Source organism: Lupinus angustifolius, unplaced genomic scaffold (genome assembly GCF_001865875.1).
Source record: "Lupinus angustifolius cultivar Tanjil unplaced genomic scaffold, LupAngTanjil_v1.0 Scaffold_215_48, whole genome shotgun sequence".
Taxonomy (NCBI): domain Eukaryota; kingdom Viridiplantae; phylum Streptophyta; class Magnoliopsida; order Fabales; family Fabaceae; genus Lupinus; species Lupinus angustifolius.
Window position 1 is genome coordinate 16,184 of NW_017727032.1, and position 25,860 is coordinate 42,043.

Here is a 25,860-nt window from a genome sequence, read left to right on the forward strand (position 1 = left end):
GGACGAAAGGGATGAAAACCTGGAAAAAGCACACATTGCAATTTTGTTGTGCTTGGGTGATGAAGTTCTACGAGAAGTGTCAGATGAAACTACAGCTGCTTCATTATGGTTGAAGCTGGAAAGCCTATACATGACGAAGTCACTCACCAACAGGCTGTATTTGAAGAAAAGAATATATACCCTTCAAATGCAGGAAGGAAAACCCATAAAAGATCATCTGGATGAATTTAACAAAATTATTCTTGATCTAAAGAATATTGATGTTAAAATTGAAGATGAAGACCAAGCAATTCTTTATCAAGTAATTCTTCTACTATGTTCCCTTCCAAGTTCTTATGAGTACTTCATCGACACCATGATGTATGATCGAGAAGATCTGACCTTAAACGAAGTAAAGGCGGCGTTGCACTAGAAAGAACTGAAGAAAAGAGTATCAGATTCGAGATCTGAAGGCTCAGGTGATAGTCTTTTTGCTAGAGGAAAAACAGAGAGGCGGAAAAAATTTGGTGAAAGAGGGAAATCTAGGTCCAAGTCTAAAGCAAAACCTAGAAAGTATAAATGCTTTCATTGTCACAAGGAGAAACATATAAGAAAGAATTGTCCAGAGCGCAAAGGCAAGGAAAAGATTTATGAATATGGAGATGCAGCTGTAGCAAATGACTATGATAGTGCAGATGCACTAATAGTCTCAGAGCACGATTCAAAAGATGAATGGGTACTTGATTCTGGATGCTCATATCACATGTGTCCCATTAAGGATTGGTTTTCAACTTACCAACCCTTAGATGGGGGCAAGGTCCTTTTGGGAAATAATGGTCCCTGCAAGGTCATTGGTATCGACATAATTATAATCAAGATGTTTGATGGAATCGTAAGGACGTTGGCAGATGTAAGGCATGTTCCAGAATTGAAGAAAAAACTGATTTCCTTGGGAACACTAGATTCAAAAGGTTATAGCTACAAAGGTGAAGGTGGAGCTATAAGAATATCTAAATGCGCTATGGTTTTAATGAAAGGAAAGAAAGAGAATAGTCTCTATATGTTACAAGGAAACACAATCACGGGTGTTGCTGTCTCCCCAACATCTGATTCTAATGTCACCAAACTATGGCATCTAAGAATGGGTCATGTCAGTGAAAGAGGTCTAGCCGAGTTGGCCAAGCAAGGATTACTATGTGGTCAACAAGTCGGGAAGGTAGACTTCTGTGAACATTGCATTTTTGGGAAGCAATGTCGAATAAAATTCAACAATGCAGTTCATCGAACAAAAGGCACGTTGGATTATGTACATTCTGACTTGTGGGGTCCTTCCCAAGTACCTTCTCATGGTGGTAGCAGATATATGCTAACTTTCATTGATGATTATTCAAGGAAGGTTTGGATCTTCATTTTGAAACACAAAAGTGAAGCATTTGTGAAGTTCAAGCAGTGGAAAACCTTGATCGAAAAGCAAACTGGGAGGAAGATCAAGCGACTGAGAACTGACAATGGCCTAGAGTTTTGTAGTAGAGAATTCGGAAATTTTTGCAAGGATCATGGTATTGTCAGACATTATACCATGAACTCCACAACAAAATGGACTTGCAGAACGAGTAAACAAAACCTTACTTGGAAGGACAAGAAGTATGTTGTCAAATGCTGGATTGCCAAAAGAATTTTGGGCGGAAGCTCACGGTACATCTTGTTACTTGATCAACAGATGTCCATCAATGACCATTGGTTTTAAAACCCCAGAAGAGATGTGGTCGGGTATTCCGACAAATTATAAAAATTTGAGGATATTTGGTTGTCCTGTATATGCTCATAACAAAGAAGGAAAACTTGATGCAAGAGCATTGAAATGCATTTTTCTTGGATATCCTGATGGTGTAAAAGGATATAAGTTGTGGTGGCCAGAGAAAAGAAAATGTATTATCAGTAGGGATGTTACTTTTAATGAAGCTGAAATGCTAAAGCCTCATAAAGAGTCTTCAAGTGAAAACAAAGACCCTAGTATCTCGGAGAAGGTGGAGTTTGAGGTGGAGTTTGAGGTGGAGCCAACGAAGGAAAATACATTTGATCAAGAAGAAGAAGTTCACTGACATCTCCAAATTACAACATTATCAGTTGGCTAGGGACATGCAAAGGAGACATATAAAACCTCCAGAAAAGTATGGTCATGCTGATCTGGTGTCATACGCTCTAAATATTGCTGATGATATCAGTAATTGTGAACGACAATCATATGAAGAAGCTATCAACAACAAAGAAGCTTCCAAATGGATTTCTGTCATGACAAATGAAATTGAGTTTCTTCATAAGATTCACACCTGGGTTCTTGTGAAGCGACTGAAGACTCAAAAGATTGTTGGATACAAATGGGTCTTCAAGAAGAAGGAAGGAATCTCTGGAGTTGAAGATGCAAGATTCAAGGCGCGATTAGTGGCCGAAGGTTTTACACAAAGAGAAGGCATTGATTTCAATGAAGTTTTCTCTCATGTGGTAAAATATAGCTCTATTCGCATCCTACTTGCAATTGTAGCTCACTTTGATCTAGAACTTGAGCAACTAGATGTCAAAACGACATTCTTGCATGGTGAGTTGGAGGAACAAATCTATATGAAACAACCTGAAGGATTTGAAGTTCAAGGGAAGGAAGATCATGTTTGCTTACTGAAGAAATCCTTATATGGCTTAAAACAATCTTCTAGACAGTGGTATCGACGGTTTGACACCTTCATGCTCGAAAATGGCTATTGTAGAAGTGAGCATGATAGTTGTGTCTACTACAAGAAGCTGGCAAATAAGTCATTTATCTATCTCCTTCTTTATGTTGATGACATGTTGATCGCATGTAAGAACATGTCAGAAATAAAAAGCTTAAAAGCTCAATTGAATTTGAAATGAAGAACTTGGAAGTTGGAAAGAAAATTCTGGGAATGGAAATTCAGAGGGATAGAAAAGAGGGAACATTCTTTCTGTCACAAAAGAAGTACATTGAGAAAGTGTTGGAACGCTTTGGCATGCAAAATGCTAAACCAGTCACTACTCCATTAGCGTCTCATTTCAAACTTTCAATGACCTTGTGTCCACAAACTGAGAGCGAAAATGAGGAGATGGTAAGTAGATATATGCAAAATGTTAAACTAGTCACTACTCCATTGGCGACTCATGTATGCCATAGTGTGCACTATACCAGATATTGCACATGTAGTAAGTGTGGTAAGCAGATATATGGCAAATCCTAGTAAAGTTCATTGGAAGACTGTGAAGTGGATTATACGCTACCTGAAAGGTACCACAAATATAGGGCTTTCGCATGGTAAAGTCAAAGATGTTGGAAACAAGATCACTGAATATGTTGACTCGGATTATGCTGGAGATCTAGATAAGCGAAGATCGCTCACCGGATATGTCTTTACACTGTGTGGTTGTACTATTAGTTGGAAAGCAACACTACAATCAATTGTTGCTTTGTCTACAACTGAGGCAGAGTACATCGCAGTAACAAAAGCTGTAAAGGCAGCCATTTAGGAGAAAGGTTTAATTGAAGAGTTGGGTATACAACTCAAAGAAACAACCATCTATTGTGATAGTCAAAGTGCTATACATCTTACAAAGAATCCAATGTATCATGAAAGAACTAAGCATATTGATGTTCAGATGCACTTTATCAGAGACATAATGGAGAAAGGAGTTGTTAGAGTGGAGAAAATATCCACTACAAATAATCTGGCGGACATGATGACGAAACCAGTTCCAACTACCAAGTTCAGACATTGGCTGGACTTGATTAATGTTCAGATTCTCTAGTGAGCATGAAGAATAGTAGCAAGAGAATAACTATGATAGTCTTTTAGCTAAGGTGGAGATTTATTGAATATTGGCTAAAATAAAAAGATGATGAAAAGACTTTCTTGAGCCAAGCAAAAAAAGAAGTGGCTAAAGATCATCTTAAAGAAAGAGAGAATTTCTAGCCAAGTAAAAGGAAGTGGCTATGGTGAAACCAACATTAATGCACTTTTCCCTTTAGCCACATAATCTGCAAGAGATTTAGCTATAAATAGGAGTGTTCCATACCATTGTAAGACATACCAAATACTTAGCTTAGTGCATGTTCTCTCTTCTTGTTCTCATGTTCTAATTGTGTGAGAAATACTTGAGTGAGAGTGAAATTTGGTGTACTTGGGTTTTGGGAAGTGAGTCAAACATTTGTAGTTCTCTTTTATCATAGTGGAATAATCCTTGTTGCTCTTCAGCTGTGGACGTAGGCAAATTGTCGAACCACATTAAATTCTCGGTGTCATTTTCTCTATTATATTTTCTCCATGGGTCTTCCGCTACAACACTTCTGTCAATGCAACATAAAATAATGAGAGGTTGATATTATTTTTAAAATTAGAAGTGTATATCATTTTGACAAAAAAATAAATAAAGGTATTAGTATAGAAACAATTGAGTAATCAAATATTAAAAGAGAATGGTGAGAAGAGAAAATAACACAAGGAATTTGTTAACCATGTTCTGTTAATTTGTGACTACATCCCCGAAAGCTGTGAATGACGATAACTTTGTATCAGAGAATAAAGATTTGTTTTATGGATATTATTGTTCTTGCCATTAGGTTTACATAACATAAAAATATATAGTCCTTTATCCCAACTATTTTACATCACTCCAATTTCATAATTTGTATTATTATTTTCTAAAGAAAAGATGTGATCCATTGGAATATAAGTCATTGCACAATAAGCTCCATCTTGATAAAAATCATCAATTTCTATCTTCTGCAGTTTGGTGGGTGGTACTCCTTAGTCTAACATCAATGAATGTTCAACAAGCTTGAGAAATGTCCGAACTTTCTATGGTAACCGACTTGGTTAACATATCAGCTGCATTTTCTGAAGTGTGAACCTTCTGCAATAGTATTTGCCCACAAGCCACCAAATCTCTCATCTTATGAAATCTCACATCAATATGTTTGATCCTAACATGATACATCTAGTTTTTGTGAGGGAGATAACACTCTAGTTGTCACAAAACAACGAAACTCCATCTTGCTCAAGGCCTAATCTATTTATCAACTCCATAAGCCATATGGCTTCCTTAGAAACTTCTCTAGTTGCCATGTATTATGCTCCTGAACTAATGATCTCCACATAATTGGTATGTGTGGAAGGATGAAGACAAACTCTATTGTAGACTTTCAATTATTCAAACCTCTTGCATAGTCCGAGTTAGACTTATCAAAATGGACTATCCAGATGAGTTCGAGTTAGCCCACATAAAGCTCGATCTAAGTGGGTTATGGCAAGCCGACCCACTTAATATTAAAAAATAATTATTTAAATTTTAACATACTTAACTATTTAAAAATATATCATTCGATATTAATGTGTAATTTTTTTTGTCACAAGCAAGACGTGACTTCTTTGCCCTAAGGAATACATTGACCTTTTTTTTTGTTGCAAATGTTGATTTTCTTATACATAGCTTACAATAAGATGTAGAAGTTAGGGTGTTTACGTTGGTGGAAAAATGAGTTAAACTTATTGACCTACTTGCTAAATTAATTATTATTTTTACATGTTTTGTTAAAACAATGAGTAGCGTAGAACAGTTTCATTGTGGAAGCCAAAGAAGAAGAATATTAGCTTATGTGGTATGTTAAAGAATTTATACATTTTATTTCAAAAGATCACATGTAAAAAGTACATATGATCATTTGAGGAAACTGTGGTTAGTCCATTTTTTACATTATCACACATCTTATTGCTTCTTCTTGACGGTCTTCTATTCAATCCATATTTTGATTTGAATTTCTAAAGATGAATTTGTTTTTTTTTTTTTTTGCTTATTTTTTAGAAAATTAAGTGTTATAATAAGATCAAAATGGGTAACCCAAACCACAAGGTAAGCCCGATCGAACCCATTTTTAATATAGTCTGGTCAGTCTAGACTAAATAAAAAGTACCTAATGTGGTACCAAAGCGCTATGAAAATTTGGGCTTTAGCGGGCCAGCCCGACCAGGGGCACCCATTTTCTTAGGTTTAGTCTGAATCAACATAACCAACAACTAAAAATTTACTTTATTGGTTGTCAACTATGATACTGTATCTTATAGTCCTCTTCAAATATCTAAAAATTCATTTGACTGCTTCTCAATGTTGATTCTCAGTTCTGGTATGTACTTGCACACTTGACTAACTGACTATGTCAAGTCTAGTCTAGTGCAAACTATAAGGTATATCAATCAACCCATTGCACTAGCACGTAGAACCTTTGGCATGCTCAACATCTTTGAACATTGATCTAGGGAAAACTTGACGTGATTTTTGAACGAAGTGCTCACTACTTTAACATTGTTCATATCAAATATCTCTAAGATATTTTCAGAAGTGCTTTGTTGGGAGTATCATAGTTTTCTAGCTCCCTAGTTAGTGTGAATCTCCACTCTAAGAATATTCATAGCAACCTCTAAATTTTTCATGTCAAACTCCACCCAACATGAATTTCAAATCATTGATGTCATTCAAATGATTAGCAACAATTTAATCCACATTAAGTAGCAGAAAAATAAAAGAGGAATCATCAAGTCTTCTCACATAAACATAACAATTATACTCATAGTATTTGTAAACAAGGTTCAACATATAAGTGTTAAACCGCTTGTACCACTTTGTGAGAGATTGTTTCAACCTATATAGATATTTCTTTAACTTGCAAGCAAAGTGATTCTGTCCAGATGCACTGAACTCTTATGGTTGTGTCATGTAAAAGTTCTCATCTAATTCACCATGGAGAAAGGAAGTCTTTACATTCATCCATTATAAGTACATGTTCCGACTGACTACCAAGACAATCACTACCTTCATAGAAGTGTGTTTCACCATTGAGGAGAAAATGTTATTGTAGTTGACCCCCTTCTGTTGCTAATATCCTTTTACTATAAGACGAACCTTAAACTTTATTCCTTCTTTTATGATATTGTTGGTCTCCTCTTGTAAACCTAATTGCACGCTTGTCTATGGGCAATCAAACAAACTCTCAAGTTTGGTTCTTGTGTAAAGACGCCATCTCCTTTATAATGGTACCTATCCACTATTCTTTCTCTCGACCCCTTATAGCTTATTGAAAGCTACATAGATCTCCTGAACTAATATGGAGAGCAACTGAAGTCATATCTTATTAGAGGTTTGATAGGACACCTATCTTTATCTCTGGCAAGTAAATACTCTTATGCACATGAATTCTCTGCTTGAGAATCATCACATTCTTAACTTGAACTCATGCATGGTTCCTTACATTTCTTCACTTGAACCATTTCATGGCTCACTAAAATCATAGTTGATCCTAAAATCTCTCTATTTGGTCTCGGTAATTTAGTCAAAACTGATTGCTTCAACATTTCATCAAACAATGCATCTCTGCTCAACATCTAAGTTCAACTTAATCTTGTGTACTTTTGATTTGAAATTAGGGGAAGTCATGTCTTATGTAAAGCTATAAACAATCTCTAACTTCCATTAAGGAAATATAGTAAATTTATAATCCCCTATCAAAAGAAAAATCCAACTTATGTCGAAGTCAAGGGAAAGTGAAAGAAAGGGTTAGCCAAAAAAATTATAGTAATTTTATATTTAACATAATTTTTTAAGGTTGATATATTAGCATTAAAATATATGCATTCAACCATACATCATCTGTACATTTAAACTAGTTATCATAAATTTTAAACTTTAATTATGCAGGTCATGGGTTGGAGCTCTTTTTGTTTTGGGCTTTTGTCAAGGTTTATTTTTTGCATTTTACTTGTTATGTTTGGGACCTTATTGTGGCAGGCAATCCCCTGTTTGGGTGGGTATATCATGATCTTGCTCCTTTTTATTCACTTTAAGATAGGAATATATTTGTTGTATCATAAAGTGTGTCACTCCATGTAGCACAGCTTGTAATTGGTTGAAAAAATGTATTTAAGTTAAAAATTAAATATTAAATATTTTTCTAACCAATTATAAATATGTAAGGACGGGGTTGCAACTAAGAGGGGGTGAATTAGTTGTAATAAAATTATGACCACTTTTTCTGCAAAATCAAGAGTTAACGAGCAGCGAAAAATATATGCAGAAAAATAATCAAGATAAAATGAAAGAGATAAGGAAGAAGAAAATACACAGAGATTTTTATACTAGTTCACCTTCTAGTCCACCGAAGGCTACGTCCAGTACTCTTGCAGCACAAGAGATTTCTTCACTAAGAATTATGAGTTGTGATTACAATATCTCACCCCGAGATTTCTATGTAATTACAATAATGAAGAATGTATAACAATGGCAGATTGCCTTTACAATTATGAAAGTAGTATAACTTGCAATCCAATCAACTCTTTATGTATACCAAGTAATAATGCTCTTTGGAAAACTTTGAAACATTTCTAGCAACTTCAGAAAGAATGACTTTGAAAGTTTGAGTGTAAGTTGCAAAAAGTGTAGAGAAATAATTTCAGAATAAGTTTAAGAGCTTTTGGAAATTGTATAAGAGTTGTGTGTTGTTGTGTATTTGTGTTGTGAGAGTTAGAGCCTTTATATAGACTTTCCAAACACTCATGATGCATTTTTGAAAGTGTAGGAGTTGTTTGAAGTGAAAACATTTCATTTTGAAATCTGAAATCTCATGCAACAGCTCTCAATAATCGATTACTGGTAGTGGGTAATCGATTACCCAAACTCTCTGTCAACTGTTCTTTTAAAACTGGTAATCGGTTACTCAACTTTTTTAAAACTGGTAATCTGTTACTCAAAGGTAGTAATGGATTACTCTGAACAGTTTTAAGTTCGATAACTCTTTTCTCACACACGTAACCTGTTACTTAGATGAAGTAACCCGTTACACACTATTTTTGAAAAATGTTTTAAGTATTTTTAAAGTGTTTCAACTTTCTTTTAAAAAATAGTTTGAGCATTACTATTTTGCATATTTAAGAGTTTTAGGATAGAAGTACCTATAGAGACTTAATCTCATTATCTTGAATCTTTAATCTTCTTTGTCTTCATAAGTATTCTTCTTTTTGGTGATGTTGGTGTCTTCATCAAAATATTGCCAAGGTAAGGAGAAAAGATCTTCTTCACAAAATAGTGGTACATTGAATGGTACACTTTTATGGGACAACAGATGTCCAACCCTTTAAGAGTAATAATGACAAAATGATTCGTGCAACCCGTTTAGCCTACACAGAAAATGCCTACAAATATAAAGTGTATTAGTATGTCCATTTATGATTTTTGAACAAATTTCCATACATGGACTATTTTAAAATGAGCTAATGAATCGTTCATATTGCTAATAAGAATAGGGCAAACAAACAAAAGGACTAGAGTTTGTCCACAAATAAATTGAGATATACGATCATTGTTGATTTTATTATCAGTACTTAAGAGATTTTTTATTATGAATGAATGTGTATACTCATACTCTCTTTTTGTTTGTCTTTTTTTAAACTCCTTTGTCACAATTATTATTAGGGATGAACAGAAATCGACCCTATTTGCTCACCCAGTTTGGTCCGATCATAATTGAACTTATATAAGGTTGAATCTCATCAGGTCTAAGGTCAAGTTCATGTATAAAAATTAGACCTAAATAATATTTAGGGTCGGGTATCATAAAAACATGACCCGATTCGGACTCGTCCCATGATTACTCATTCATCATGTTTGTATTTGTCTCTATTCAATTATGTACATGACAATTGCATCTCTTTGGTTGAAAGTGTCACTCATTCTGTAATTTTTTCGTCATATATACATGATTAACAATATATATATACACATATCATTTCATGTGTCAAATTACATATTCATAATAGTAAATAATATTTGTAAGACTTTGTCTAAAAGATGTATGCATTATATTTAACCGGGTTTCAGGTCGGGTTCATAAGCTGATCCAATCGACATTTAGGGTTGGGCTCATAGGTTGATTCGGTCGACATTTAGGGTCGAATTAGCTTCGAGCCTAAGATCGGGTCTGTATTCAAAAAATGACTTGATCAACATTTATGCTTTGTTTGGTTTAGGGGAGAAAATAAGAGAAGAGAGATTGGTAAGAAAGAGTTAGAGGAGAAAGCGATAGGAGATAATTATAGTAGATTTTTGTATTGTTTGGTATGAGAGAAAGAGAAGAGAAAGAGAAAAGAAAGAGATAGAAATAATTTTTTGAATGACAAAAATATCTATACAATAAAGAGAATATAAATAAGTGTTCTATTACTAACTAAATATTTAAGATTATAAAATTTATTTTAAATTTAATATATATAATATAAAATATTAAAACTTGTTCATTTTAATACAATTGTCACAACACTTTTCAATTAAATCAATTAATTTATTGAGTAGTAATTTGTGTAAGAAAATAAGATAAACGAGTGTCATTTTTGCCATTGTCAATCATTTTCTTCTCCCTTCTATTTTCTTTGCATTCAAAGAGATAATAATTTTGGGCATGGGTTCCACCTAATTTTATTCTCTCCTCCCTATTTCACATGTCAATCAAAGGGAGGAAAAACTCTCTCTTCTTTCTCTCTTCCCAACTTCTTTCTCCTCTAATTCTTGCATATCAAAGGAAGGCTTAGGGTCAGATAAGGGACAACACTTACCTGAACGATGCTCAGTCCTAATTATTACCTTGTATTTCCTTTATTATGGTAAGGTGATTTCATTCCAAATCAAGTTTTATTTTTGGGTACATGGTGAAAACATCAAAACAAAAGGAGCACAAAAAACTAGCCTAAGCCTCTACAATCTAGATGAAGATAACCTATAATTTGTAGTGGAGGAGAGTCATAAATTGTGGGGTTCCCATTCATATTGTTCAATGTCAAGGCAACTAGTCCATCTACTACTTGATTATGATTTCGAGGAACATGAAAGATTACAACTTCCTAACTAGGATGAAGGATTTCATATATGTCCATAATTTGAGAAGTATACCGATGAAGATGAACAAAACTCCTATTATTCAAGGCATGTACAACTTCAAGATAATCAAATTCACATATGACCTTCTGGATACCTTTAGACCAAGTCAAATTCATTCCTCTCAAAGTTGTTAATAACTTAGCAAGGAATATATCTACATGTCCTTCTCTATAAGAGAAACTTGTGACCCAACATCCATTCTCATCCTTTACGATCTCACTGCTCCTCATAGAAGATGGAGAAATGAGACCTCCATCGACTTTCAGCTTTGTCCAGCCTGCAAGAGGTGGCAACCAAGGAGTAGTTCGTTCGATTGCCATAAGAGATGAAGCTAAGCTATAACGCTCCTCGTCTGCATAATTATAGATAAATTTTCTAAAAAAATTCTATAAGAGTCTAAGGGTTATTATCCAAAACCATGTTGTTTCGCCAACACCAATTCCACCAAATAGCCATGAAAAATAGTTTGTAAAAAGGATGTCTAATCATATTAAAGATCCAATCATAAGAAGAGGTAGTAAAAAACCAAGAACTAATCTTATAGCTCGACTGATTCCATAGTTATCTAGAATGGGGACAGTCTCTAGGGGCATGAAGTGCATCTTCAACATGACACGAACATCTTGAGCAAGCTAAGTTGGAGGTAAGGTTGCACCTAAAATGATGGTTATTGCAAGGGAGAGCGTCATGAAGAACCAACCAGGACATAAGTTTCACTTTCTCTAGGATTTTTGCCTTCCAGATAAGAGCCCATTTGAATTGAGAATAATGGGTAATTGAGTCATCAAAGATGGATGAAATCCAATTATAAGTAGAAGTGGAAGTATACATACCATTTGTTGCACACGTCCAACCTAGAGTATCAACAAAATGTCTTTAAGGGCCTAGGAGGAGGAGGATGTGGTCTATAATTGTTGATGGAAGAATTGTGTAGAGCAAATGAAAATCAAGTTCTATATTCACACCTTTTTAACTTTCTCAATTTTTGTTTGTTTACATTATCTATGTGTCATCAATTAATGAAGCATTTCTATAATGAAAAGCAATTAAAAGAATATTCCAATGAGGTCACAATTGATCTATTTTTCAACATTACTTAAACCTGTATTTCAGCAAAGAGATGTAGCACGTAGTATTATAATCATTCTAACATTTTTCAATTAAAAATGAATTAAATAGTTAAAAAATATCTACTCGTGATTTTGTATATAATTTAATTTTAATTAAATATGCTGTTGCCAATATTGCATTCTTTTTGTTAGAAATATATATTGCTTTCAAATGATTTTTCTAATATAATACACTTTATATTTTTGAAATAGTCACATATTTATTGGTTTAAATATCTGATGACTATAATATATATATATATATATATATATATATATATATATAAATATTATCTAAATAAACATTATTGTTAAAATAATACGTACGATCATGCTTTGTCTTTTTTTTAGGTTTCCAATCGGTCATTTAATAAAACAAAAGGTTGATTTAGTTATCCGTGTCTCTCATATTTGTCAAATTCACAATCTTTGGTAATATTGTTAAATTTACATTAGAATATGTCAAATCTTATTGATGATTAGATGTGAAAATAAGTCATGCTTTATAACTTATATAATAATAAGGAACTCGAGCTTGCTGTGTTAAAAAAATATATGACTTATATTTGATGTATTTTAAAATTTGGCCTACATGGAAGTCTATGTTATTCATGCCTTTAGATGAGCTATTGCTTATTGAAAAAAGATGAGCTATTGAAAATAATTTTAAACAGGCCTCTCTACCACCAAAAATTAAAATATATTTATATATTTTATATGAAAAGTTCATATATAATCATTTTAATTATATTAAAATAATATTGTATAAATATTAATATATAATATAATTAAATATATTAACCTGTTAGACTTAATTAACATTTTAGATTACCTAAAAGTTAACCTATTATCCTTTCATTTTCATCATTGAGAACTCGTATTCAATCAAAAAGACAATCAATCTAAAATGAATTTTTTTTTTGGTTTTCCATATGTATCCTTGCACTAGATCGAACCCGGGTTTTTGCTTAAGGGGAATCAAGCATGTACCACTTGAATCAACGTCCGTTGGTAATCTAAAATGAATTTGATATTTACTTTATTTTATTAAATAATAAAATTGAAATACATGGATAAAATATAAAAGAATCTTTTATGTATTAACAATGTAAAGTTTTTTACATTATTAATATATTATCTATTATTAATTTGTATTATTTTTATTTAAGAATTAATGATTAACAAATTAATGAGAATGATTTAGTGATAATATAAAAAACTTTTACGGAACATATACATATTAAATCCATATATAAAACGTGGAAAAGTTAATTGAAGGGTTAACATGTGTGTAATAATAATTAGGCTTCTCTAGTAAGGAAAGAATCGTAGTAATACTCAAAGTTGAGAAACCAAATCCTCCAAAGTGCGAGGCTTTCAACTTTCAACTAATCTCACTCTATTCAACTCTGTTCTTTTGCAAAGGTAACCTCTCTTTCCCAATTTTCCATTCTCATCAGATCTGATAAATCAATAAAACCCTAATTCCTTCACATTTTCCATTTCTCATCGCTCTTTTCGCACCAGAACACGATTCGTTTTGAATCGCAATGTCGACTTTTCACGTCGATGGCAAGGTTGTGGACAGAGTCGATTTATTGAGGAAGAAGCAATGGCTGTGGCGCGTCGACATCACTCCTTTTGCGGTTCTCTTTGGCGCGTGGATCGTTGTGATTTGTCCTAGCCTTGATTTCGTTGATGCTGCTATTGTTTTGGGGGCTCTCGCTTCTCTTAATATTCTTGTTTTGCTATTTACTGGTTGGTCCGTTGATTTCAAGTGTTTCGCTCACTATAGCAAGGTTTGTTAATGTTGATTTTTTGTTTTGTTGGTTTGGTTTGTAATGTATTGGTGAATTGTATTGATAGAAGTTTTGGTAATTGTTGCAGGTTAAAAATATTGATCAGGCTGATTTTTGCAAGATAACTCCAGCGAAGTTCAGCGGTTCCAAAGAAGTTGTGCCGCTTCGTTTCCGGAGAATAGTAAGTGTTCTTATGTGTTTTAAGTGATTGAAGTGCAGTTTTTCTTTGAGTTTTCATTTTCCTTTAAAGGAGAAGTTGCACTTTTTGTTGTTTGGTGAGAGAAGTGAAGGAATAGGGATGTATTTAAATGTAAATATATTTGTATTATTAATAATTACTAATCGGTAATGTGTGTCACTGCAACTAGTAGCAGTAATAGGCTAGTGAAGATCAATGCTGACTAGGCAGGTGGTTATAAGGAGCAGTTAGACCTGCTAGCTGTAATAACTATTAACAGCTTGATCCTCATGTATATAAACACAGTTTACTCTGTTTATATGTTTCAGTAATATAAACAAAATTACTTTCAGAAAGTTCTTCTTCTGTCTCACGTGCTATATTCCTCTCTCTATGTCGGGTTTCCTGCTATGCTTCAATTTTTACCTGGTATCTAGAGCTTCTTCGACCTAGGCCATGGCTTCTGATCGAGAAACCGATGCAGATCACAGTGTTAGAACTGGCGTGTCTGCTATACTGGCGCCGTAAGCCCACAACCACTATTGCTTCCCTTTATCATAAACACTATAAACTCAATTATTCCAATTTTATTCTTCGGAAGCTATTCATCGAGTTAGTGCTCAAATTCAATCGAATAGATGGTTTGGCATTTCTCCATAAATTCCATTTGATTTTCTTACTGATTAAGATAAAAAACACAAGAAAATCAATCCAGTGTACCTTTTTGGGGGATAAAAGGACCGAACCTTATTTTTTGTTTGGGGATAAGTGTTGGAATATATCTTACAAGGACTGCCAACTCCTGGTAAGGCAGTAGGTTTTGGGTGAATTGGCTTAGAAAAGAATGGTGATTTATTTGTTTTTTACTTCTCTCTTTGTCTGTGTGTACTAGTACTTAACACGACTAATACAAATTGTATTTGTGAAGAGATTTTGGGTCAATTCTTCAAATGCCACTTTAGAGGTTTTGATAGAAGTAAATAGGATTGGAGCAGTGTGCACTGAATGCAATGTGTAGGTGCCTTTGGTGTGAGGAAAGCCACCAAGGTTATCATGGATAATTTTTTGCTGCTACCACTTTTATGGGAAAAAGTGATATTAACTTCTTTGTGATGATCAGATAGAAGCTATTTTTTTGGGGTTTCTTCACTGCTTTTGTATATAGAAGCATATTTTGTTGACTTGGTATGAGTTTTTGTATTTATGGTTTTTTAGAAGGATAGCTTTCAGGTTGGAAAAGAAAAAAAGACATGTCTACACGCACAATGTTAGCTAAATTTTATGTTAAAACTTTGAAATGTATGTTTTGATCTCATTCACATTAATTAATGCTTTGTGCACAATTTTGATGCCTTACTTTTATATCGTCACATAAATCTAAAGTAGACTGCACCGTGAGAAGGCAATGTTGCCCTTGATACTGTGCTATTGCTTGTAGCATGCTCACTTTGCTTACTAATTTTGAGTTGTGCGGTTTGTGAATCCAGCTATCTCTTTGTTTACATGTTTGTTTCCTAGTCTTACAGATTGTGTTTTGTTGAGCAATTTTTTTTCTCTCTTCCTCGAATGGCTTTTGCTTTGGTTGTCTACATGGTTAAGTGTTTGCTTGTGCAGCCTGCAGGTTCGTCATCAGCGGTGGATTTGGAAGAGATTTACTTTGAGTTTAGGAAACAATGTTTTGTCTATTCAAAGGAGAAAGGGACTTTTTGCAAACTTTCTTACCCTACCAAGGAAACGTTTGGACATTATCTCAAGAGTAGTGGTCATGGCTCAGAAGCTAAAGTTCTTGCTGCTACTGAGAAATGGGGTCGGAATGTGTGAGTTTACTTTTTCTTTGTTGTAAACATCATATGCAGCGCATCTGCTATCCTTCAGAACACATTTTTTGGTGCTGAAGTTATAGCTAGTTTATAGTTGGAATTGTTTGCTTATACGTCAACATTTAAGAATCAGACATGTCTTCGAGGCAATCCCCTGTTTTAAGGCTTTTACAAATTATTGATTCTTGCCCCTTTGCCAAAGAGATGTTTGTCTTCTGGCTTGCCTTTTTGAGCATTATGTTTTATTTTGATCGCTAATATTTTGTTTTTGATTCTCTAGGTTTGATTATCCTCAGCCAACATTTCAGAAATTGATGAAAGAGCACTGCATGGAACCTTTTTTTGTATTTCAGGTGATCTTCTTTTATCACTCTTCTCCATCTTTTATGTCCTTAGTCTTCATGCTAACACTTGACAGTTTTTTTGCTTCTATTATGATCAGGTTTTCTGTGTGGGTCTCTGGTGTTTAGATGAATACTGGTATTACAGTTTGTTTACTCTATTTATGTTGTTTATGTTTGAGTCGACTATGGCAAAAAGTCGGTTGAAGACCCTAACAGAGTTAAGACGTGTTAGAGTGGATAGTCAGATCCTAATGGTACATCGCTGTGGCAAGTATGTTATCCCGTTGTTAATACTTAATACGCTCATAGGCAGGTTTAACGGAGTAAAATTTTAATGCTTGCTTGTATACTGAGCGGACTACAGGTGGGTAAAACTTTCTGGTACAGATCTTTTGCCTGGGGATGTTGTCTCTATAGGTCGCTCTTCTGGTCAGAATGGAGAGGAGAAGTCTGTACCTGCAGACATGCTTATATTGGCTGGAAGTGCAATTGTGAATGAAGCTATTCTGACAGGCGAGTCCACTCCTCAATGGAAGGTGTTTCTCATTTCTGAACTACTCTTTACTATGCTTGTCTAATCACCAATGGATATATATGATACTTAAAAGTATAATTTGATCTTATGCTGTAGGGCATTATAATTTGCTATAAGCTATGAGTAGATGATTCAGTGTTCAATTGCCAGATTTGCACTATTATTAGTTTGCTAGTTTGAACGTTGTTGGCAGTAGTTATCCGTTGAGTTACTTGTGGCATGCTTCTATGCTGGTTAAGAATGACTAAAAGTAGTGATATTGATTTTTATCCTGGAAGCTGAGCAACTTGTTTTGACAGATATTACGGACATGATGAAACATTTTGCTCAATATTTGGCTTACAGCCCTGCCTCCTTTGCTTATTGTCAAGCTATAATTGTGCCACACTCTTGCTTCAGATTTTTCTTTATTTGATATACTGATAGTGATTATTCTATCCACTTTATGACTTACTAAAAATCTTTGAATATGAATTCTGATTTCAGATTGTTCTTTCTAAAAATTTTGATATTTGTGCATGTCCTTGTTTATTTGTGTATGTAATTATGTATCTGGTCATATGAGTTCATTATTGTACGTAGTCTCCTCATTTCCTTGAAAATTGAAGGTCTGAATTGGACATTTAATTTTTCTTATGGCTGGCTGATCTATCTAAATGCATCTCTGCTAAGCAAATTGGGACTGGAGTTTTTTTATGTTATGATGTTCTTCATACATGATTCTCATTTAGATATGTCCATCCTTTTAGGTTTCGATCGTGGCTAGGGGCATTGAGGAGAAGTTGTCAGCAAAGCGAGATAAAAGCCATGTCTTATTTGGTGGAACTAAAATACTGCAGCACACTCCAGATAAGGTGATTTCTGGCTAATATTAAACATTTTCACTTAATGTTGTGATATTACTCATGCTTCTCATCCTCTGTTTCTAACAATCTTGTTTGGAGTCAGACCTTCCCTCTAAAAACGCCTGATGGTGGCTGCTTAGCTGTTGTTCTGAGGATAGGGTTTGAAACAAGCCAAGGAAAACTGATGCGGACAATCTTATTCTCTACAGAAAGGGTAAATTGATATATGCCTTAAGAGTGTGTTAGATACAGATTGTGTTTTTTGATTATGTTATGATTATATTTATCTATGATTATAATCTGTGAGATTATAAACTGAAAAAACCAACCTATCTGAAAGTTGCTTAGTTTTCTTGGTTTATAAGCTTCTTTATAAATTAAGCTTGTTACACAAACAAGCTTAGTTTATAAAAGAAGCTTATAAATAAAAGATAATAAAAAATAATCTATACCAAACATAGGCTAAGCCTGAGTATTTTTTTTCCAGTGTCATTGAATAAAAAATAATAATTATTTCTACCTTCTAAATTGATATGTCACAGGTGACTGCTAATAGTTGGGAAAGTGGACTGTTCATTTTATTCTTGGTTATATTTGCTCTAATCGCTGCTGGTTATGTGCTTATTAAGGTAATGCATCCGTACAGATGAATGGTGAAGATGAATATTGATATGGCTTGGTCTTAATGGTGAATTATGATGACATGGTAAATTGTCAATTGTATGATACAGGGGCTAGAAGATCCCACAAGGAGCAAGTATAAACTTATACTAAGTTGTTCACTTATTGTTACTTCTGTGATACCTCCTGAGTTACCAATGGAACTGTCAATAGCTGTTAATACTTCTCTGATTGCACTGGCTCGGCGTGGAATTTTTTGTACAGAACCTTTTCGAATACCATTTGCTGGGAAGGTACCTGGAGCACTACTACTATGTTTCTGCTTTTGTATATCCTTCACTTTGTTAGATATAAACCATATTGAAATTGGTTTTTATTGAACGTCTTGTACATGCATTGCCGTACAGGTTGATATATGTTGTTTTGACAAGACTGGGACTCTTACATCTGATGACATGGTATGCTATTTCAAGCCACGATATTTGTTTATCATTTGAGACCATATTTTGTGCTATAATACATTTTTTCCCAACTTTATTGTAGGAGTTTTCAGGAGTTGTTGATTTGACAGGAACAACAGATTTAGAATCTGATATGAGTAGAGTGCCTGTGCGAACTGTAGAAATCCTGGCTTCTTGCCATGCATTGGTGTTTGTTGAGAATAAGCTGGTATGCCTCTCCCTCTTTTGAAGGTGGTTTAAGTCAGTCTTAGTCTTTAGATCATGTTATAGTTATAATGTTAAACGGTTAATTAATTAGGAATGCTTCATTACTTGCCTCGCTTACATTTTCCTTTTTACTTATTGATATCATGCTGACTATTGATATACCAACAGAAGTTACTTTACTTTGGACATCATGGTAACTTGATTTTGCAGATGATAGTAACCATTTTTCCAGGGATCCAATGTCCAATGAAGTTTTTTTCTAGACTCGGGAAAGAGATCTTTCCTTTCCTTTTCTTTCTTCAATTCTATGTTGCTCCAAGTCTTATGTTTACCAGTTTACCAATATATTTTATGTTTGGTGCTTGATAGCTATCAGGCTTGAGCAACTGGTATTCTTGACTGTGGCTTGAGAGTGGAAAGAGGAGAGAGAGAACAGAGAGAAGTGAAAGAGAGTAACTTAATTCAGTTAGACAGTTACTGAATTTTTATTATATGTCAATTCATCTATTACAATGAGTGAACATCTCTATTTATAGAAATGTATACATGGACAGCTTCCACAACAAGCTATTGCAATAATAACTACCCCTGAGTAACAGCTTGCTTAATAAGCTAAGCTGACTCAGCACTAGTCCTTACAATAGAAGGCCAAAATGTTAGGTTAGCTTGCCTAAAAAGCAAGCTAACTTAATACAACACTAATTCTCTAATAGAGCTAGAAGTAGAAGAATGACTTGCATATTTGCTCCATTCATCTTCGCTATTTTCATATAAGTTCCTTAATATCCCACAGGTTGGTGATCCTCTTGAGAAGGCTGCGCTTAAGGGAATTGATTGGAGTTATAAATCTGATGAGAAGGCTGTTCCAAAAAAGTAAGTGAACTTATTTCTTATTTAGTATCGTAGTTCTGCATCCCTCTATTGATTCAGCTCCCACTTGAATTTTCTTTTTAGTTCACGTGTATTTTTCACTTGGAAATTTTTGGTGATTGGACTTATTTAATTTGATTGTTGTCACTCAAGGCCAACAAACTGGTTCGTACTGTTCAGTATTCCTGTTACTAGAACAACAAAAAATTATGATTAATAAAGCAAAGAATATGAGTCATGGAGATATGCTATAAATATTGACCATGATATTTGTGGTTTGTATGCTTGCCCCTTTTTTATAGAAAGAGTTTTATTAAGGAAGAAGAGAAAAGTACAAAGAGGAGAACACATCCTCTCGTCTAAACAATGAAAAAATAGGTGACTTGAACCTTGCATATTGGATCATGTACAAAGCATGCTAATCTCTGTATGTTCGACAAAAGAATACTGCTAGAAACACCGTGAGCAAAACATCAAACTGGTCCTAAAAACTTTAAAAAAGTGACCCTATACCAAATGAAGTCTAAAGACAAACAATTGCCATTAAAAGCTATAGCATTCATGTCTGGTCAAGCACCATAGAAACTACAAAGATTGAACAGTGTACCACAGAATCTCAAATTTCTGCAAGTGCAGAGAAACATTTCCACAGAATCTCAGCTTCTTCATATGAGCTATATAACCTGTGGAGAAACTTCTGCAAATTCGCAGGACAGACCCAGTTCTTTTCAAAAATATCGAACAGCTTATTCCAGCAAAAAATTAGCTGCAGAACAGTGCAAAAGTATGTGAGCCCTGGTTGTTGAACTAGAACTGCACATAAAAACGTTGGGAGATAAAGCAGTTAGAGATGTGTCCTTCTGTGACATGTCATTAGTGTTAATCCTATTAAGAACAGCATTCCGGACAAAATATATGACCTTAGAAGGAGCGTCTTATTTCTAGATCCCCCTCCCCTCGAAAAAACCATCTCTATTAGGAGAATCGATAGTGAACTAAAAGTAAGATTTAAGGTAAGTTCCCGAGGAGTCAAGAGTACCAATAAAATGCAAAATTCTTGCCCTTTCTTTTCCCTGATAATTATATTCCTGTTATCTTTTTATACTTTATACAGTTCTTTCTGTGGAGTCTTTGTTTTATCCTGATATGCTATGAAATTGCAGGGGAAATGGCAATCCTGTCCAAATTGTTCAGCGGTACCATTTTGCATCTCATCTGAAACGAATGGCTGTTGTTGTTCGCATTCAGGAGGGATTTTTTGCCTTTGTGAAGGTTTGTTGGTTGCTCAATGTCCTGTTTGAATCTGAAATTTTAGATGCATGCATGTTTCCCAATCATGTTCTTCAGGTTCTTCCTGATTTGAGTTGCTTCGTTATAAGCTCAATTTGCCCACTACTTACTTACTATGTACTTGTAGTTTAATGAAACTATGACAGATGTTTTCTTTGAATGAAGGGAACACCATTTCACATTTAATGTTGGAAGCTTGGAACCAGAGGATTCCTGTGTTTGTTAATGAACAATGTGTCATATGTATTCCAAATTCTATCCTTGATTTTGTGGAATCTCATTACTTCAAAAGCATAGGGAATGACATTCCTATTCCATATTTTTTGGAATATGGTTCCACTATTATAGAACAAAATGGCACTGTTTGATCCATGCAGCCAACCACACCTAGTGGAAAATGCCTTGTTATGTGTTCGCTACAAGTGTTAATTAGATCAAGTCTTGGAAAATAGCAATTAATGTCTCGGTTGTTTTTTCTTTACTTTGTTTTTGGAGGATTGGGTTTTGGCAGTTGGCTGCCATTCTAGTTAGCTTAGCAAGTTAGCAGTAAAGATTCCTCCTTTCTTTAGAGCTTTAATGGACCTTACATTCTACAAAAAATGTTTGTGAGTGGGCTAGTTTGGGTTCTGCATAGCCCAAAGTCTTGCGCGTCTAACTTCTTAATTATTTTGCTTTACTTTTTTTCTCTCTTTCTCTTATACTTTCTAGATTAGAAATGGATGTTAAACTACACGCATCTTCTATATTTTAATTTGTTTAATCAGTAGTGATTTCAGAATTACCACTGATCTTATCCTTTATTGTATCCCTCTAAGCGGTAAGTTATAAAATTCTGTTTCAGGGTGCCCCAGAAATTGTTCAAGACAGGCTAATTGATATACCACCATCATATGTTGAAACCTACAAAAAACATACACGTCAGGGGTCTCGTGTTCTTGCTCTGGCTTACAAGTCTCTTCCTGACATGACAGTAAGAATATTTCCTGCCTTGCCATTTGAGTTTTATGAATCTGTTTCCATAATATATTGAGTTATGAACAGGGAACCAGAATGTTGGTCAAAATTTCCCGCCTTGCCGTTTGAGTTATTCAAAGAGGATAAATTTTCATTGATAGGCTAATATTTTCAATTAGTTTCTAGTTATGATTTAATTCCTAATCACACTTATTTGTGTAGAACTGTAGATCCTTTGACATATAACCAAATTAATTTTCCCTTTTGTATACAACAACACAATCACATTGTCCATGTCGTAGAGATTCAATAAGATTTTACATTGGCTGTAAGCAGCCTAACACAACCGTAGATAGTTTTCCCTGTAGTATCATTTTGTTTTATTAAACTTGGTCCCAGACACTTAAGTGTAATTGGGACCTGCATTATTTTTTCTCTTTGCTCCCGAAGAATGCTTAGTTTCCTTCTTCCCCCACCACTTGTTGCATGATCTATTACCACTTTGCTATTTTTATTTCAATTTTTAACATAAGCATGTTTACTGTTAAATGCTTGAAGGTCAATGAAGCTAGAAGCTTGGATAGAGATTTAGTAGAGAGCAAACTTACTTTTGCTGGTTTTGTGGTACTCAATCAATTTCCTTCTCATATAATTTTAGTGTTAATTCTCGACAACTTCACTTTTCATTGACTTGATGCTAATTGTTGGTACTATGTTATTTTCAGGTATTCAATTGTCCTATCAGATCAGATTCAGCCACTGTTTTATCCGAATTGAAAGGATCCTCACATGACTTGGTAAGTGTATCCTCGGTCAGTTGCAACATTACAGATGATTTTATGGTAGAGGGAGACTAATTATCACCTTTGATCTACATAACTGTTTGGGTTTAAGCTTAGAAGTGTCCGTATGCACTTCTATATTAGGGTTTGTTTCATTTATCTCGGATAAGAATAAGAATATTTGGCTACATAATGACTTATCTAGTGATCAATTACCCACCTATGATAAATTAACCACCTTTTTTTAGCACTGGAGGTTTAGATGGCAGGGATGGAGAGTTTCGGGCACAAGTTTTTGGATTTTTCTTGATCACTTAACCAGTAAGGACTAACTGTCAAGCACCTTTCTGGATTAAATTGATAGGTGATGATTACTGGTGACCAAGCTTTGACAGCTTGCCATGTTGCTAGGCAAGTTCATATTATATCTAAACCTACGTTAATCCTTGGTCCAGCAAGTAATGGTGAAGGATATACTTGGATGTCCCCTGATGAGACTGAAAATATTCGCTACAGGTAGTTTCACTTTTTTTTCCTGGTTGTGCTAGCCTTCTGTATGCAGTTTAATTCCTTTTTCTTCTTTTAATCTTTTCTAAGTTTCTTGTTTATTTTAAATTATTGTATTTGCCCTAGCGCTTTTCATTTTTTCTGATAAAGGTATTTTTGTTGCTCTGCAAAACTTGTAGCTAAAATTCTTACATTCCATTGCTTCCGGACTCATCTATAATGTTTTTATTTTTCACTTTTAAACTATGGGCTGACTATTATTAAAATTGGTTTCAGTGCGAAAGAGGTTGAATCTTTATCTGAGACTCATGATCTGTGTGTTGGAGGTGATAGCTTTGAGATGTTGCAACAGACATCAGCTCATCTTCTGGTCATTCCTTATGTGAAGGTTCTGATCCGTGCTAAATGACTAAACATTAGAACTTGGTTTTTAGTGATGTTTCATGGTAACAGTTTAATTATTGTCTCAGGTGTTTGCTAGAGTTGCTCCTGAGCAAAAAGAACTTATCATGACCACTTTCAAAACAGTGGGACGGATAACACTGATGTGTGGGGATGGAACCAATGATGTTGGAGCATTGAAGCAGGTAATTTGTGTTTGATAATAATAAATGCAGAATATATTGGATATTGAACGTCATTTGAAAGTACAAATATCTGTCTGTTTATCAATTTCAACCTCCACATCCATCCCAAAGCATCACCATATTAAGGAAACTTGCTAGTGCCTACATGTAAAGGATAATATTTGAGTGATAAAATAATCATCTTGCATTGTGATGAACTATGCTACAGTCTTAGTTATATAGCCATGTTATTTCAGTGTCTCTAACTTTTTCATTTCTGTAATTAGAAATATTTGTATTGTGCATTTAATTATCATTGGTATTAACCTATGATGCTGTTTGTCCTGCATCATGAATTGACATAATTGTAAAGGTTTAGCATCTTGCATGAATCTTTTACCAACAGTAGGGGCTTACGAGGTTATCTTTGAATTAGGCTGACGTAGGAGTTGCTCTTCTGAATGCCTTGCCCCCAACTCAAAGTGGAAACGCATCCGGGGAAGAAGGTTCCAAATCTGCCAAGCCAAAGAAATCTAAGCCTACACCAGAAGCGTCTGGAAAGACTGTTAGCCCAATTGGAGAAGGCACCTCAAACTCCAAGGTTGTTTCAAAATCAGATTCTACCAACTCATCTATTAACCGTCATCAAGCAGCAGTTGACATGCAACGAAAGAAGCTTAAGAAGATGATGGACGAGCTTAATGAGGAAGGAGATGGTCGTGCACCCATGGTCAAGCTTGGTGATGCCTCAATGGCATCCCCATTCACCGCAAAGCATGCATCTGTTGCTCCCACCACTGACATTATTCGTCAAGGTCGCAGTACCCTAGTGACAACCCTCCAAATGTTTAAAATTCTGGGCCTCAACTGCCTTGCTACCGCATATGTGCTGAGTGTTATGTATCTGGATGGTGTCAAGTTAGGTGATGTGCAAGCCACGATAAGTGGTGTCTTCACTGCTGCCTTTTTCCTCTTCATCTCACATGCTCGCCCACTTCCCACTCTTTCAGCTGAACGTCCCCACCCAAATATCTTCTGTGCTTATGTATTACTTTCCCTCTTGGGTCAATTTACCATTCACCTGTTTTTTCTTATTTCATCTGTTAGAGAAGCTGAAAAATACATGCCAGACGAATGCATTGAACCAGATGCAGATTTTCATCCCAACTTGGTTAATACCGTTTCCTACATGGTGAGCATGATGCTTCAGGTGGCCACTTTCGCTGTAAATTATATGGGCCATCCCTTCAACCAGAGTATTTCTGAAAACAAGCCGTTCCGGTATGCGCTTGTTGCTGCAGTTATTTTCTTCACTGCCATCACATCAGATCTCTTTAGGGACTTAAATGACTGGTTGAAGTTGGTGCCACTACCAGTGGGATTAAGGGATAAACTATTGCTTTGGGCGTTTCTAATGTTCTTGGTATGCTATTCATGGGAGAGACTATTGAGGTGGGCATTCCCGGGTAAGATCCCTTCTTGGCAGAAGCGACAACGGTCAGCTGTATCTAACTTAGAAAAGAAGAAAGAGGTCTAAATAGTTGAAGAGAGGAGATGTGATGAAGAAAAAGACTGACAATAGGAAATGCTATGATGACTAAGTCAGAATTGGAACATTTGGTTTCTATTTTGTGAACCAATTAGCACAGATTCATAGCATGATGAATTTTTTTGTAGGTTATTTATTTATATGAGATATTTTCTTAGGACATGAGTTTTTTTTTTTACTATTTACATGTTATGATTCGTTATAACTATTAAGTAAAATGAAAAGAGGGACCTACTTAAAAATTTAGAAGCAAGATAAGTATAGTTATGTTACTCCCTTCGTAATATGATATATGTTTTAAAAGTACAATGATTATGAAATTTATGAAATATTCTTAAATTTATATAGAAAAATGTATAGACTAATAGTACAGATATGGATGGCAAAATGGGATTGTTAGCGTGCCCGCTCCCATAGCCCATAATTTTGTGCGAGCATGACATGTATAATTTGCCCGTTTTTCA

At 34.7% G+C, this 25,860-nt stretch overlaps 1 protein-coding gene across 2 annotated transcripts; it reads left to right on the forward strand.

Annotated features, from left to right (window-relative positions):
• The first annotated feature begins 13,373 nt into the window (after nucleotides 1–13,373).
• LOC109340646 (probable manganese-transporting ATPase PDR2) lies at nucleotides 13,374–25,556 on the forward strand. Of its 2 annotated transcripts, none has more exons than XM_019578364.1 (22): nucleotides 13,374–13,493; nucleotides 13,593–13,867; nucleotides 13,956–14,048; nucleotides 15,660–15,862; nucleotides 16,146–16,218; nucleotides 16,308–16,480; nucleotides 16,574–16,745; nucleotides 17,494–17,598; nucleotides 17,693–17,803; nucleotides 18,132–18,218; nucleotides 18,321–18,503; nucleotides 18,618–18,668; nucleotides 18,754–18,879; nucleotides 19,672–19,751; nucleotides 20,912–21,020; nucleotides 21,880–22,008; nucleotides 22,551–22,616; nucleotides 22,718–22,789; nucleotides 23,139–23,290; nucleotides 23,558–23,669; nucleotides 23,752–23,868; nucleotides 24,284–25,556. In XM_019578364.1, exons 2-22 carry the CDS (start codon nucleotides 13,619–13,621, stop codon nucleotides 25,382–25,384), a joined length of 3,564 nt encoding a protein of 1,187 aa, XP_019433909.1. In that variant the 5' UTR covers nucleotides 13,374–13,493; nucleotides 13,593–13,618; the 3' UTR covers nucleotides 25,385–25,556. The 2 variants fall into 2 exon arrangements, with proteins under 2 accessions (XP_019433909.1, XP_019433910.1); XM_019578365.1 differs by having other exon boundaries at nucleotides 13,403–13,493; nucleotides 13,596–13,867.
• Nucleotides 25,557–25,860: the final 304 nt, after the last annotated feature.